We start from the raw sequence: 12,724 nt of genomic DNA on the forward strand, positions 1-12,724 counted from the left end.
CAGAAGGGGCCTCTAGAGGTGTGTCTGGGGGGAGACCCCAGACTCCACAGCACTTGCAAGCAGAAGGGCAGTGAGATCTGCGAGCGCTTCAGCATTTCACCAACTGACAGGCCACTGTGAGCACAGCCCATGTTCAGAATGAAGAAATCCACCCAAACCGTGTGCAGCTGACTCCCTTCCCGGGGTCAGCACTTCCGAGCAGTTCTGTCCCCACGGACACTGCCCCCGTGCACGGAACTCCACCAGGTTTCAGGCGCCGGCCCAGAGACATCACGCCTTCCCATCTTCCCAGATTCTGAGGTGAAACCCCGCGGTCTCGGAGCCCGCCTTGGGCCTTCAGTGGTTCCCAAGCTGGCTCGGTTACGAGGGGGCTTGGGCTGCGCCAGGGCCTCTAGCAGGCCTCCTGAAATGCAGGTGTGGGAAGTTGGGTTGCTGGCGGGTGGCTCTCTGGGATGGCAGCTCTGGGCGTTTTTCACAGCCACCACCCAGAGGTCTCCTCCACTGGTCCAGGCCCTGGGTGACTTTGTTTAACCATCACCACGTTCCGGTTGTGCCCGGTAATGAAGGAACCCCTTCCCTAACACCGAGGTGCCCAACAGGGCACAGAAGTTACCTGAGTGGTTGCTTGTCATGCTGGAGGCCCAGAAATCCCAGTCCAGTAGGAAGAGGGGCAGGTAACTGGTGAAGAAAGTTCAGGCAAACCCCCACAGTTGTCCTAGCAGGCCCTCTCTCATAACACACACACTCACGCTCTCACACACACACGTGCACACACGTGCACACACTCTCCACACACATGCACACTCCCCCCCACACACCCATGCACACACACACACATATACATGCACATGCGCGCGTACACACAATGCACACACGCATACACATGCACGCACACTCTCTCACACACATGCACACTCACGCACTCACACACGCGTGCGCGCACACCCAGACACGTGCACGCACACTCACGCACTCGCACAGACACGCATACACACAACGCGCACACACACTTTCACACACTCACACTCACATGCACACTCTCGAACATACACATGCAATGCACACACACTGTCTCACACACTCGCACACACATGCAAACACAGTCCCGCACACACACACACGCACACTCACACACACACCCTTTTTCACCTCAAACCCCAGAGTCCTCTCTGAATGTGCAACAGGAGATGGGGCGAGCGTGTGAGAAGTCTACTTCCTGAGGCCTCTCCATGCAAAGGTTCCTACTTGACAGATTGAGGCTGGGGTGACTGGGGTACTGCCCCCCCCACAGAGAACAGACCTCTGATGGAAAAGACTGCTGTTTTCTAGAGCATTAAAGGTGACCCTGACAGAGAGAAGAGTCCCCCCTTGAAAGCTCTGCTATGGAGTCCACTCAGTGGCAAAGCGGGCGTCCCCCCAGGTAAGGCACGGCCACGGGGGTGGAGGGGTGGACAAGCACGGCTGAGGCATGGATTCGTGATGACAGTAACTAAAGTGATCAGCAATCGTGTGCCAGCCCTTCTGCTAAGATTGTCCCATTTAAAGCTTATAACAATCCATCCTGAATGGCAGGGAATCTATTAGTTCCTCCATTTTACTGATGAAGAAATTCAGGCTCAGAGGGGCTAAGTGTCAGCCGGTCATGACAGGGCACCAGTATTTTTATGAAAGTACTCAGCTCATAGCACCTAAGACCATGTGTCTTCTAATGTCAGACACACAGCAGAGCGGCTCAGAGCAGAGTTCTGGAGTCAGCAAGACCTGGATGGAATCTTTACTCTGCTTCTTACTGACTCTGAGTCCCACTTACCTCATCTGTAAACTGGGGTACTATGAGGATAAAACAAGACAGGCTACAGGAAGCACTTCGCACCAAGCCTGGTAAATATCAGCAGCTCTGGCTTTACTGATCCAGGAGAGGCCAGAGGACCCGAGTAGTCCCAAAGGACCTCAAATCCACCTGGGAGCCCCATTTCAAGGGCAGAGCATAGCTGAAGTTGACTAGTCTCTAAGCCAAGCTGCACAGCTTCACCACATAAACCCTCAGGGGTGCTCCAGCCGACAGGCCAAATGTCCTCTAGCTACAGCCCAGCCAGTGAAAAAAGGGACTGCAGATCGGAGGAGGAAGACCAAATCAAGACCAAGGGACGCAGAGACCTCTCTCTCGCTGTTCTATACAGAGACAGGGAATAATGTGGGTAAGTCGGAGGCTGCACAGATGTCTGGACAGCCCCCTTTCCCCGTGGGACCTGGAAGGTGATCAGGCCCCAAGGAAAGGAGAAATCTCCCGCAGTCCCGGGACATGGGCAGCAGTGCACCCCAAGCAGGCCTATCCTCAAACCACTCACATCTCCCAGCCCAGGGAAATGAGCTTGCAAAGTCTTGACACAGGCAGGAGAGTGGGAAGAATTGATGTCGGCATCTCCCCAGGTCCCTGGGCGTGGCACTCCTGCTCCGTGCATGAGGGGCAGTGTCCTCAGACTGATGGGAAGGGAGTGGAGATGAGTCTCCCAGGCGAGCCGGATTGATTGCTGTGAAATGGCACAGGTCCCGGTAGCAACTCATTGACATGTAGAGAAGGAAGATCCCAGCATGCTTCCCCAGATCAGCACAACAGCCTCCCTCCTACCTCTCAGCAAATTGCACCTAAGGAATGTTACAGCTGACTTGACTGACAGAGAAATTGACATGGAAAAGGGAGGCTAGGGTAAGAGAATTGCACAAAGTAACCCTGCTCTGTTTCTCCCAGGCTTCGTGTACAGGAAGTACCCTCAAGGAAGAGGCCTAAGAAGGACTAGCTCTTCTATTGAGTTGCCCAGAAAGGATACAGTCTGCTCCAGCCGAGAGGTATTATGCTGTCTGCACCAGCACATGCCCCCACGCAATAATTCCTTCCACCAACCATTATTTCTAAGAGGGTGGGTATACTTGGAATTGAGGCCAAACCTGCTTAGAATGACTGTTTAAAGTGTCAGGGTAAGGATTCAGTAGAACTACGTGGGAACCTGGGTCTGCCGCTTCCTAGCTGGGTGACCTTGGGCAAGTCACTCAGTCTCAATGTCTTCCTTTATAAAATGAAAACAATTGTACCTAATAGGATTGCTGATTAATTGAAGTATATTTTGTGTAAAGTACTTAGTGACGTCAGATCCTTTTGGATGCAAGCAGCAGAAATACCGCTTCTTGTACAGATCCAGAAGATAGAACATCTTTTCTTCCCACAACCGGTCAATAAAAGTCTGAGCTTGGTTCTGACCCTGGATGCCAAGCTCTGATTGCTTTAAACCGAGCCATTCTTGTATCTCTCATTGTGACAAGGAGCCTGAGACTATCCTCATTGGTTTAGAGTCTAAACTTTAGAGCAATCAGGGTTTCCATTCAAATTTCATGCGAGAGGGTTGAAATGGAAACTGGGGAGGCAACAGTATCCACCAGACTAGGGAGTAGTAAGTGCTCAATAAATTTTGTTCCCTGTTCCCCGTATTTCTTGGGCATCTCTCCCCAGCACAGGGGCAGGAATCTGAATGTGATGGAGGCCCAGTGAGGACGTGGGAACCCCACATTTCAAATACAAGACAGATTTCAAACATGGGTCAATCATTCCATTAAGCCTGGATTACCCAAGATAATAGTTCTTTCCTTTATTCCAAAGTGGGTAGCAAATTATGGACTAAAAAAACTGAAGATGGAGATCTCCAGGTACCTCGGTCCCAAGTGCACTAATCAAAAGTCAATACAGACGTCGGCATCAGCCAGATACTGCAGTATCTTCCCCAGCATAGAGATCAACGTAAGTCAAGATTGGTGTTGGTTTTTTTTCTCCCACCTCCTGTCTCTTCTCAGGCACAAATGGCTGAGTGTGTTGGGGAAAACTCCACATGAATGTATGCCCCTGGCTTCAATTCCTACTTCTAAGAACCCCACCCCCGAAAGGGGGACTGCCCTTAAGGAATAGGAGATGCAGAAGCCTGTTGGAAGAAAAGTCAGCCCCTCAGAGTGCCTGAGACCATGCTCTAGGGTTAGAGAGGCTCATTGGAGTGAGAATTAGAAACAGCTGCCGAGAATGTAGGGCAGTGGCTGGAATACTCCCTAATAAGAACTCTGTACCCTGATACTGATGATGGTCCCATCAGGATGGCGGGGAACAGCGGTTATGACAGGAGGTGAGGGGGTTCCCTATTTTCTAGTTTTGAGGTAATTTTTTTTTTATTGCTTTGACACTGGAACAGGTAAATTTAGTAGAAAATGAAAATCTAATCATGCTTTTAAAAAAGAGACCCCATTTTCTCCCCTTGTCCTTTGATATGACATTGTCAGCTATAAAGCTAAAAATAGCCACCAAATTCAAAATTATCCACCAGAAAAATTTTCTGGGAGGTTAATCTTGCTGCCCCCCTCCTCCATCGGAGGTCATCTTTTAGTTTGAAATTTATCGACCTCCCATCCTACCATTAAGGGTTTTCTATGTAAAATTAAGAGATACTATGTTTTTTCTTATTACAGTGACCACATCTGCCACAAAAATCATCATCCCAATTCTCACACACCTTCTGAGAACTATGCATTTGGTAGTTCAATAAAAGAAAAAAGCTTTTAAACAAACAGACAAAAATGTATGCTTAACAATGTTTGGAAAATTGTGAACCACAGTAGACTAAACTATTTTAGGGGGCAATGGGGAGGTGAAGATATAGCTGACGGGGTGCGGGGGGTGGAATTTTCCTTTGCTTGCCTTAATCCAGGGGATGGTGAGACACATTCAGTGTACACCCAGGGAAATCGAAGCGTACATCACACACCTGGAGAAGGTGATGCGGTGCTATGTCCAAAGGCTGCAGTGGCTGCTGTCTGGTGAGCCTGCCTGCTGTCCTGGAGGGCGGAGGAGCATAATGGGCACCAGGAGGGCAACCCCAGGGACCCCAGGGTCAGTCCTCCCCAGGCTAGGCACTCACAGACTGTCACCCAGGGGCACCATGACTTCGGGGTTCAGAGGTCAGGCAAGGTGCTGGATGACAGGGACCTGGAACACAAGCCAGAGCACCAGGGAGAACCAGGCCTGTTCAGGCCGCTCTGCCAGGTCGTCTCCCACACCTCGCCTCCTGGGTGTGACTGAAGGGCTGCTGCCCCTCAGGAGCCTCAATTTAGTATTGATCGGGCCCCACAGAACCAGTCCATGAGGGTAGAGATGGGAGGGGCTCCGGACAGAGAAGATGCCCCTGTTCTTCTTTACAGAGAGCATCAAGGCCCCTCTGGGAGAGGCGAATGGCAGGGCTGGCTGAGGAGAGCCAGGCTCACATCCCAGAGGAGGCTGGGCTGGGGGTTAGGAGATGGTCTGAAGCATCAAGTCCAAAAGGCCGGGCAGACAGCTGGAACTGAACCGGAGGCTCAGTTCAGGCTTTGGAGCCTGGAGGGTTCCCGGGACGATAGAGGAAGGATCCCAGGGTGGGCCACTCAGGCGCCTGCACAAATTCATTAGGTCCAGTCCTCTGCAGTAGAACCTGGTATAAACAGTCCTTGGGCTGACTGCTGCTTTCCAAAGCCTCTGGAGCGGGCGGCAAGCTCGGGTGCAGCTGTCAGGTCAGAGGCTGAGGCGGGGCGACTAGGTCGTGTGCGTTCCCCATTCCCAATGCACACTTCCGGCCGGGGAGAGTGTGAAGGGCAGCCGTGCAGCCGCTCCTGGTGTAGTACGAGTCGCGCCCCCACCTCACATACAGCTACACATCCAACACCATCTCATGCCTCCGAACGTACCCAGGGGATGCTGCACTGAGCCACTCATTCATTCATTATTCAACGAATAAGTGTTGTTCTCCCGCTCCGTGCTGGGGAGGTGGTAGGGGAAACACTTCACAGGTTCCCTGAGCTCATGGAACATATGGTCTAGGGGAGACAGTTGTTACCCAAAGAGCAATGGTGACAAGTGTAAGGAGGAGACAGGCATGGTGCAGTGAGAGAGGGGCAGGGGGCCTGCACAGAGAGATCACGGAGGGCTTCCCCGAGGAGGTGGCATTTGAGCTGAGATCTGAAGAATGAATAGACGTCACCTGAGGGAAGAGAGGGAAGACTCTCAGGGCATGACTGAGGTGCTAAGCGGGGGAGGAGGCTGAGTACAAAGACTGAAGGAAGCAGGGTGGCTGAGATTAAAGGGTGCCACCATTCCAGGGAGATGAGGCCATGGCCCAGACTTTATCCTAAGAGCAATGGGAAGCCACTAAAAGGTTTTAAATAAGGGGATAGTGATGAAGTTAGCATTGGCAACAATCCCTCTGGTTGCTGCGTGGAGTATAAATTGCTGAGGGGACAGAGTGCCATCAGGGGAACCTAGGAGGAATCCAGGGGAAAGATTAGGATAGCTGGGAAGGGTAGTGATGATGGAGACAGACAAAGAAAGCAGAGTTAGGGAGGCGATAACGGCGGGGCTCGGTGGCTTGCAGGGTGTTTCCGCTGTCTGGTTCCCCAGATGGATCAGCTGGCCTTCTGTGGTGGGAGGCCCCTCGACCAGCTGGCTGGGTGTCCCCGCGGAACGTCCCACACGCTTCAGGATGGCTCCCCTCATGTCCTCATGTTGTCATGAGCATTGCCGGAGAACAGCCCAGATGAGTCCTGGAAGATTCCTGGGCAGTGTGTCCAGCCAGCTCAGGCCACGTTTTCCTGGAGACCAGTGGACCCTTTTTGCAGCAGTTTTCCATTTTTTCTACTCCTGCCTCCAGTGAGGTCTGAGGTGTGATTCGGGAATGCTGGACATGCCATCTTCTGCTCTTTGGCTTCCCCCATGTTACCTCCGTTTAGCCTTGGGGTACCAGAAGGGCTGGGGTTAGCGGTTGCCTTAAAGTGTGGATCAGAGGACCTGGATGTGAATCTCGGCTTCGCTGCCAGGCTGTGTGACCCTGGGCAAGTCACTGGCCCTCTCTGTTTCCCCTTGGGATAAATCCCAAATCCTTTAACAACCTCTCCAGCTTTCTCTCTGTCCCTCAAGCATGACATGCTCCTCTCTCCCACTCAGAGCCTTTCACAGTCTGTTCTCTCCACACACACCCCCTCTCATCCTTCAGCCATAGCTTGTCTGCTCCCCACCCCACATCCATCAAATTCAGATTCTCCCAAGTATGTACTCCTTAACTTTTTGTCATAACCCTCAGCAGAGTGGTAGCTGTTGGTATAACATACGTCTTCCTTGCCCGACTGGCAGCTCCGTGAGGGCAGGGACACTCTCTCATCTCCACTGCACTTTGCTCAGTGCCAGGCACTCAGTGCATGCTCACTTGATTTCTGTCAACCAATCTACAGACTCCACGCTCTGTAACATCATTTCCAGCCCCAAACAGTACTGTGAGACCGCTTAACCCAATCACTTAACTTTAGGGGTGAGGAAACTCAAGCCCAGGGAAGTTATAATCACTTGGGCAAGTCATCCCAGGCAAAGCCACAGCTGAAACCTTGACCTCCCAAAGCCCAGTCCACACACCGGCTCTGCCCTTGGACAATGACCCCTCTAGCAACACCACAGAGGCCGTCTCCCAGTGGGTTCACATCTGATCCATGATCACTCAGGCAATGGGTGTGGCAAGACCTTGGATTTGATAGCTGCAGTGAGGAAAACCACCCTCACTCCTCCCCTGCCTCTGCCTCCACCCGCCTCGGAGCAGGGAGCCGCCGACTCTTTGGTGCCAGTTTGGAGAGCAAATTGTGCATCCTGCTGGACACGTCGGGATCCATGGGCCCCTACCTGCAGCAGGTGAAGACAGAGCTCACTCTGCTGATCTGGGAACAGCTGTGGAAGCACTGTGACAGGTAAGAGGCAGGGGTGCTGGTGCGCGGGGGTCAGGAGATCCAAGGGATAGTTCCTGAGGTTCCCCCGGCCAAGGTCACTCCCTCCTCAACACTTATAGAGCACTTTCCTTGTGCCAAGCGCTTTACATGCGTGATGTCATTCAGTCTGTACAGCGATCCTATTATTATCCCCATTCTTCAGCAAAGGAAACAAGGGCTTAGAGAGGTTAAATCATTTGCCCAAGATTGCATAACCAGTAAGTGGCTGAAGTGGGATTTAAATCTATTTCTGTCTGCATCCAGAATCTTCACCTGTGTATGTTCTCATTCGCAGGTGGTCCACAGGGGGCCCAGGGCTTGCTGTAGGGCCTTCAGGGATAGGTGTGAGTCCTCACGGAGGTTACTTCCCCTGAGGTCGATATAGACTGGTGCGTTCTAACCAATCTCTTACACCTCCTCTCCGCCCCCCACCTCTTCTCTGCTCTCCACAGTTTTAACCTGCTCAGCTTTGCAGAGGGCCTACAGCCGTGGCAGGACACTCTGGTGGGGACCACAGACGCAGCCTGTCACGAGGCTATACAGTGGGTGACCAACCTGCATGCTCAGGGGAGCACCTCAGTCTTGCAAGCATTGCTGGCAAGTTCCACCACCAAGCCCGACCCAGTGGCGAAGCAGAAATACCATCACCCCTATCCTGACATTGCGCCATGCTTTGCAGTTTACAAAGAGCACTTTAGAATTTACTGTTAAATCATTTCACCTTCCCAGCAACCCAGTGAGGATGAGATTCTCGCTGTTCTCACTTTATAGATGAAGACACAGAGGCCCAGAGAGGTTAAGTGACTTGCTTGGGGTTAACCAGCTAGGAAGTGGGCTGAGCTCTTTCTCTTAAACCTCAGCAGCTTCCTGGTCTGTCATAGGCTGAAAGAGGAGGCTCTCAGGCTTAATGACCAGTCGGTGAGATCCAACCAGACTTGGGGACGGCAGGCCAGTGGTTTCTGAGTCCTGGTTGGCCCCTCTTCTGAGCCAGACAACCTACATGCTCTTTCAGAAAGCTTTCAGTTTTCCTGATGTGGAAGGACTGTATCTCCTGACGGACGGGAAGCCAGACACAAGCTGCAGCCTTATCCTCAGTGAAGTCCAAAGACTCAAGGAGAAGAGAGACGTGAAAGTGCACACCGTTTCCCTGAACTGCTCAGACAGGTGGGCGGTGAGGAGTCGTATCCCTTCCCCACGGCCGCGTGTCTGAGGGGCAAGGCTGATCCTTACCTAATCCAGGGACTCACGTTAGACGCTGAGCTCTCCTGGGCCCAAGTCCTGTGTGTGAGCAGTTAGGAGGCCCTGGGCAGGCATTGCACCGGAGAGAGCCCCTCTGTGCCCCTGCCCACCCGTCAGCATCCTGACTTTCTCCAGCGTGGAAATGGATTTGCACCGATTCCCACAGTCACACGCTGTGTTCTCCCATTTCGTCTTCCTTGGGGGCACATTTGTGAATATTTAGGGGGAAAAAGTTTAAAGTAACTGTGGTTATTTTTATAGAAGAACGTGTGTTAGACAGGAGAGATTCAGCTCCTTCAGAACATTCATATTTAATCTCTGTCTAAACCGGTGAGCTCCTTAAAGGTTACACTGTGTCCCTGCCAGGCCAGACACATAGTAGGCACTGGATAGATGTCCAGTTAAGGAATGGGGCCCCGTGCTTTGAGGGTGGCCCTCATACGGTGAATCCATTTCACACAGCAGTAGCCACTGCCACCCAAATACCAGCTGGGAGAGTGGGCTTGGTGATGCTGACACAGTCTCAGTGGCACAGAGACTTGGACCTCAAGGTCCAAGACCCCTTACCCCACTCATGTGACTTCCCCAGGGGCTGGGGGCTCACAGAGACTTCGGTGGGCCTGGCCCCCGCCCTCTGTTCCTCCCCGCAGGACAGCGGTTAACTTCTTGAGAGATCTGGCCTCTCTTACTGGGGGCCGCTATCACTGTCCTGTCGGTGAGGACTCGCTCTTCAAAATGCAGGGCCTGCTGACCCGGGGCTTCATCGACCAAAGGGTAGGTTGTGGAGCTACTGGGTGAGTTCTGTTGAAACAGCTCAAAAAAATGTCAGCAGGCGTGGCTTTTTCCTCCTGATTGATAAGATCTCTGCTTCTCTTGTAAAACAAAGTATCGACTCAAAAAGGTTGTGTTTCCCTGCTGCTCTCCTTTTAGGCTGCCTCCCCTCGAGGCTGGGAAAGAAGCAGGGTTAGGGGCATTATTTAATAGTAGAACAGTTCACATTCACTGAGCACTTCCTACATGCTACAGGTTTGTTGCATTATGTAAATTACCTCTTTTAAGCCTTCCAACCATTATTATACCCATTTAACAGATGAATGAACAGGCTCAGCCAGGTTTCGGAATACACCTAAAGTCGGAGTAAATGGTAAAGCCAGAACCCAGACACCCATGCTCCTAAGTTCTGTGCTTTAATTCCTGCATATTTCTGTCTTCCCGCCTTAAATTCACTGAAGCCCAGATATTCAAATGATCTGTTAAAAAATAAATACAGTAAAGTCATAGGTTTTATAATGCATGCAGGATAAGATCTTACAATCTGATAGAAAAATTATGTACATATTCATACCTTCTAGGAATGTGCTGCTGTGAATTACAACATTTCCAGGCCAACAAATCATCCAGTAAGACAACCAACCAGAATTCCAGAATTTTTTTTTTTTTGGTGGGGGGGAAATTAAAGTTTACAGAACATTGCATAATTTTTGAAGTCAATGCTTTGCATGATTTCTTTGAGTAACTGTTTTAGGGGCAAATATTACAAATAATACAGAGATCAGAATAAGTAAAAGTAATGAATATTCACCCATATCCTTATTACACAGGAAAACAAACGAGGATATTGGGAAGGTTCTCTGTTTCATACCTTATCAAATCAGATTCTTTGAGTAGTTTCTGGGTGCAGAGTGGGACCTTTGCCACTACTGCTCCCAGGGAGAAGGAACAGTTTCATCTCTTTCTTAGATTCTCTTGCTAATTGTGAGAATTTGTACTTTTAAGGCTAGGCTCTAGAATTTCATTAGTTGACATAAGAAAAAGGCATGTCTGTGGAGCTGTTTTACTAGAAGAAATAGAGAAGGGGCTGGATAGGTTTTACTGATTAACAGTGAGATAAGGTGTATATACTTCTTCTGTTCTCCTGGGCAGAGCTGTGCTGACTTCAGTGAAGTCCAGAGACCCTCTTAGTTTCCACCATCCCCTCCCTACAGTGACTCTCAGACATCTAACTGCAAAGTGTCCTCTTTGCAGAATGACTGCCTTGACAGGTGGTGAGCTCCCTGTCCCTGGAAACATGCGAGCTGAGGCCCACAAGATTTCCTGCACTGGGAGGAAGGCTGCTTTGAGTTCACTCTAAAACTTTTCTCCAGAGATTTTGGATTTTCAGGTCCCACCCAGTCATTTGACGGATCTAACTTCATACTCATTTCCCCTTTTCAAGGACCCCATGCTGCCACTATTTGAAGGAGATGATTTAAGGAGATTGGCCCAGGAGATCACCAAGGCCAGAAGCTTCCTCTGGCAGGCCCAGTCCTTCAGGTATGCCCTTCAAGCAGCCCCTCCCACCTGCCTCGTGGCTCCAGCCCACCCAGACCCTGGGCCCCCGTCAGGTCAGTGCCCACTCGGTCATGACACCCTTGCTCCAAGAGCCCCTGCCCTGCTTCTCCCTGCCAGGCCCAGGAATTTGGGCATCGAGCGTCCATCTTTCTTCATCTCCTGTTCACTAGGTCCCAACTCCAGAAGAAAAACAACACAGAACCGAAGGTCGCTCCGTTCTAGAAAAGTGTTCCCAGGTAAGGGGAGGGGATGAACTCATCCACGTTTGAGTGCCCGTCGAGGGCCAGGCAGCATGCTCCATTCTGTGGACAGCAGTGGCTATGGTGAGGGATCAGAAACAATGAGTCCTCTAACTAGAAAGGCCATCCTACAAGGAACCACTCAGCAGATGTTGGCCCGGAGGGAAAGGGGCCCTAGAAAGCTGTAACCCACAGATCAGCATGATTGCAGGCACCAGGACTCCCTGGAAGCTGAGAGAGGAAAGCTCTCCATCCCTGGGTCCACCCTAATGTTCCCGCCTTGTCCCCAACACACCCTACACTTCAGTCACCAGACTGTCACTTGCTGGAAGTCCTGCACGGAGCCCCCTGCTTGGAATCTCCTTCTGCCGCCCTTTGCCTGGTGACTCCTTCTCGTCCGTGCAGGCACAGTGCAAGTGGCATCAACTCCACTGTGCAGATGCCCCTGGGGCCCATCAAGAGCTGGGAGATTCCAGGCTTCCCCCCGTAGCATCCTGACCACACATCCCTCTTTATAGAGGTGACACTTAACTACACTTAGCACTCCACATTATGCTTCCTTGCTCCCTTGTCTCTTCTCCTTGACCGTGAGCTCCCTCAGGATGAGGCTGGTGTCCTAACCATCTCTGGGTCCCAAGAATCTGCCACGTGGCAGACACATAGTAAACAGTGAGCATGAAGCTTGGTTGTGAGAGCCCAGCTCCGGAGACCAGCCAGATGGGATTGTTTCTGCCCCAGTCCTCTTGCTCTGTGCTTCCCCGCCAACCTGATCCACGGGTGCGATGCAGACTCGCCGTCAGCCCATCCTGGCGGAAGAAGAAACAAGTGAGTCTCACCACCACCCGCCGCCCCTGCTCACCTGAACTGAACTGAAGTCTGCTCTGGAGCCCAGTCCAGGGCGAATGCTCAGCTCAAGCATGTGAAAATCGGGCTGGACCTGCTGGGCCAGCCCCACTGTGTACCTATGAAATGACTGTGTCATGTGTTATGTCAGCTGGGGTCATTTCTAAGACAGGAAAAATTGCTTTTATTTAATTAATAGGATCAAAGTTCCTTTTAAATGGATGTGATCATTGGTGTGTGTGTGGTCTCTCTGTGTAAATTTT

The 12,724-nt window shown here is 51.4% G+C and overlaps 1 protein-coding gene across 1 annotated transcript in view; it reads left to right on the plus strand.

Moving 5' to 3' along the window:
* Positions 1–12,371, plus strand: part of VWA3A (von Willebrand factor A domain containing 3A) — a 41,352-nt gene extending 28,981 nt beyond the window's left edge. Inside the window, exons 20-31 of the mRNA XM_024123614.2 lie at positions 1,330–1,420; positions 2,082–2,198; positions 2,750–2,847; positions 3,653–3,790; positions 4,743–4,851; positions 7,647–7,791; positions 8,262–8,406; positions 8,822–8,973; positions 9,699–9,822; positions 11,264–11,361; positions 11,550–11,615; positions 12,357–12,371. Coding sequence (XP_023979382.2) covers positions 1,330–1,420; positions 2,082–2,198; positions 2,750–2,847; positions 3,653–3,790; positions 4,743–4,851; positions 7,647–7,791; positions 8,262–8,406; positions 8,822–8,973; positions 9,699–9,822; positions 11,264–11,361; positions 11,550–11,601 — 1,269 coding nt within the window. The 3' untranslated portion in view covers positions 11,602–11,615; positions 12,357–12,371. The remainder of the gene's footprint in view (positions 1–1,329; positions 1,421–2,081; positions 2,199–2,749; positions 2,848–3,652; positions 3,791–4,742; positions 4,852–7,646; positions 7,792–8,261; positions 8,407–8,821; positions 8,974–9,698; positions 9,823–11,263; positions 11,362–11,549; positions 11,616–12,356) is intronic.
* Positions 12,372–12,724: the final 353 nt, after the last annotated feature.

Source organism: Physeter macrocephalus, chromosome 14 (assembly GCF_002837175.3).
Source record: "Physeter macrocephalus isolate SW-GA chromosome 14, ASM283717v5, whole genome shotgun sequence".
Lineage (NCBI taxonomy): Eukaryota > Metazoa > Chordata > Mammalia > Artiodactyla > Physeteridae > Physeter > Physeter macrocephalus.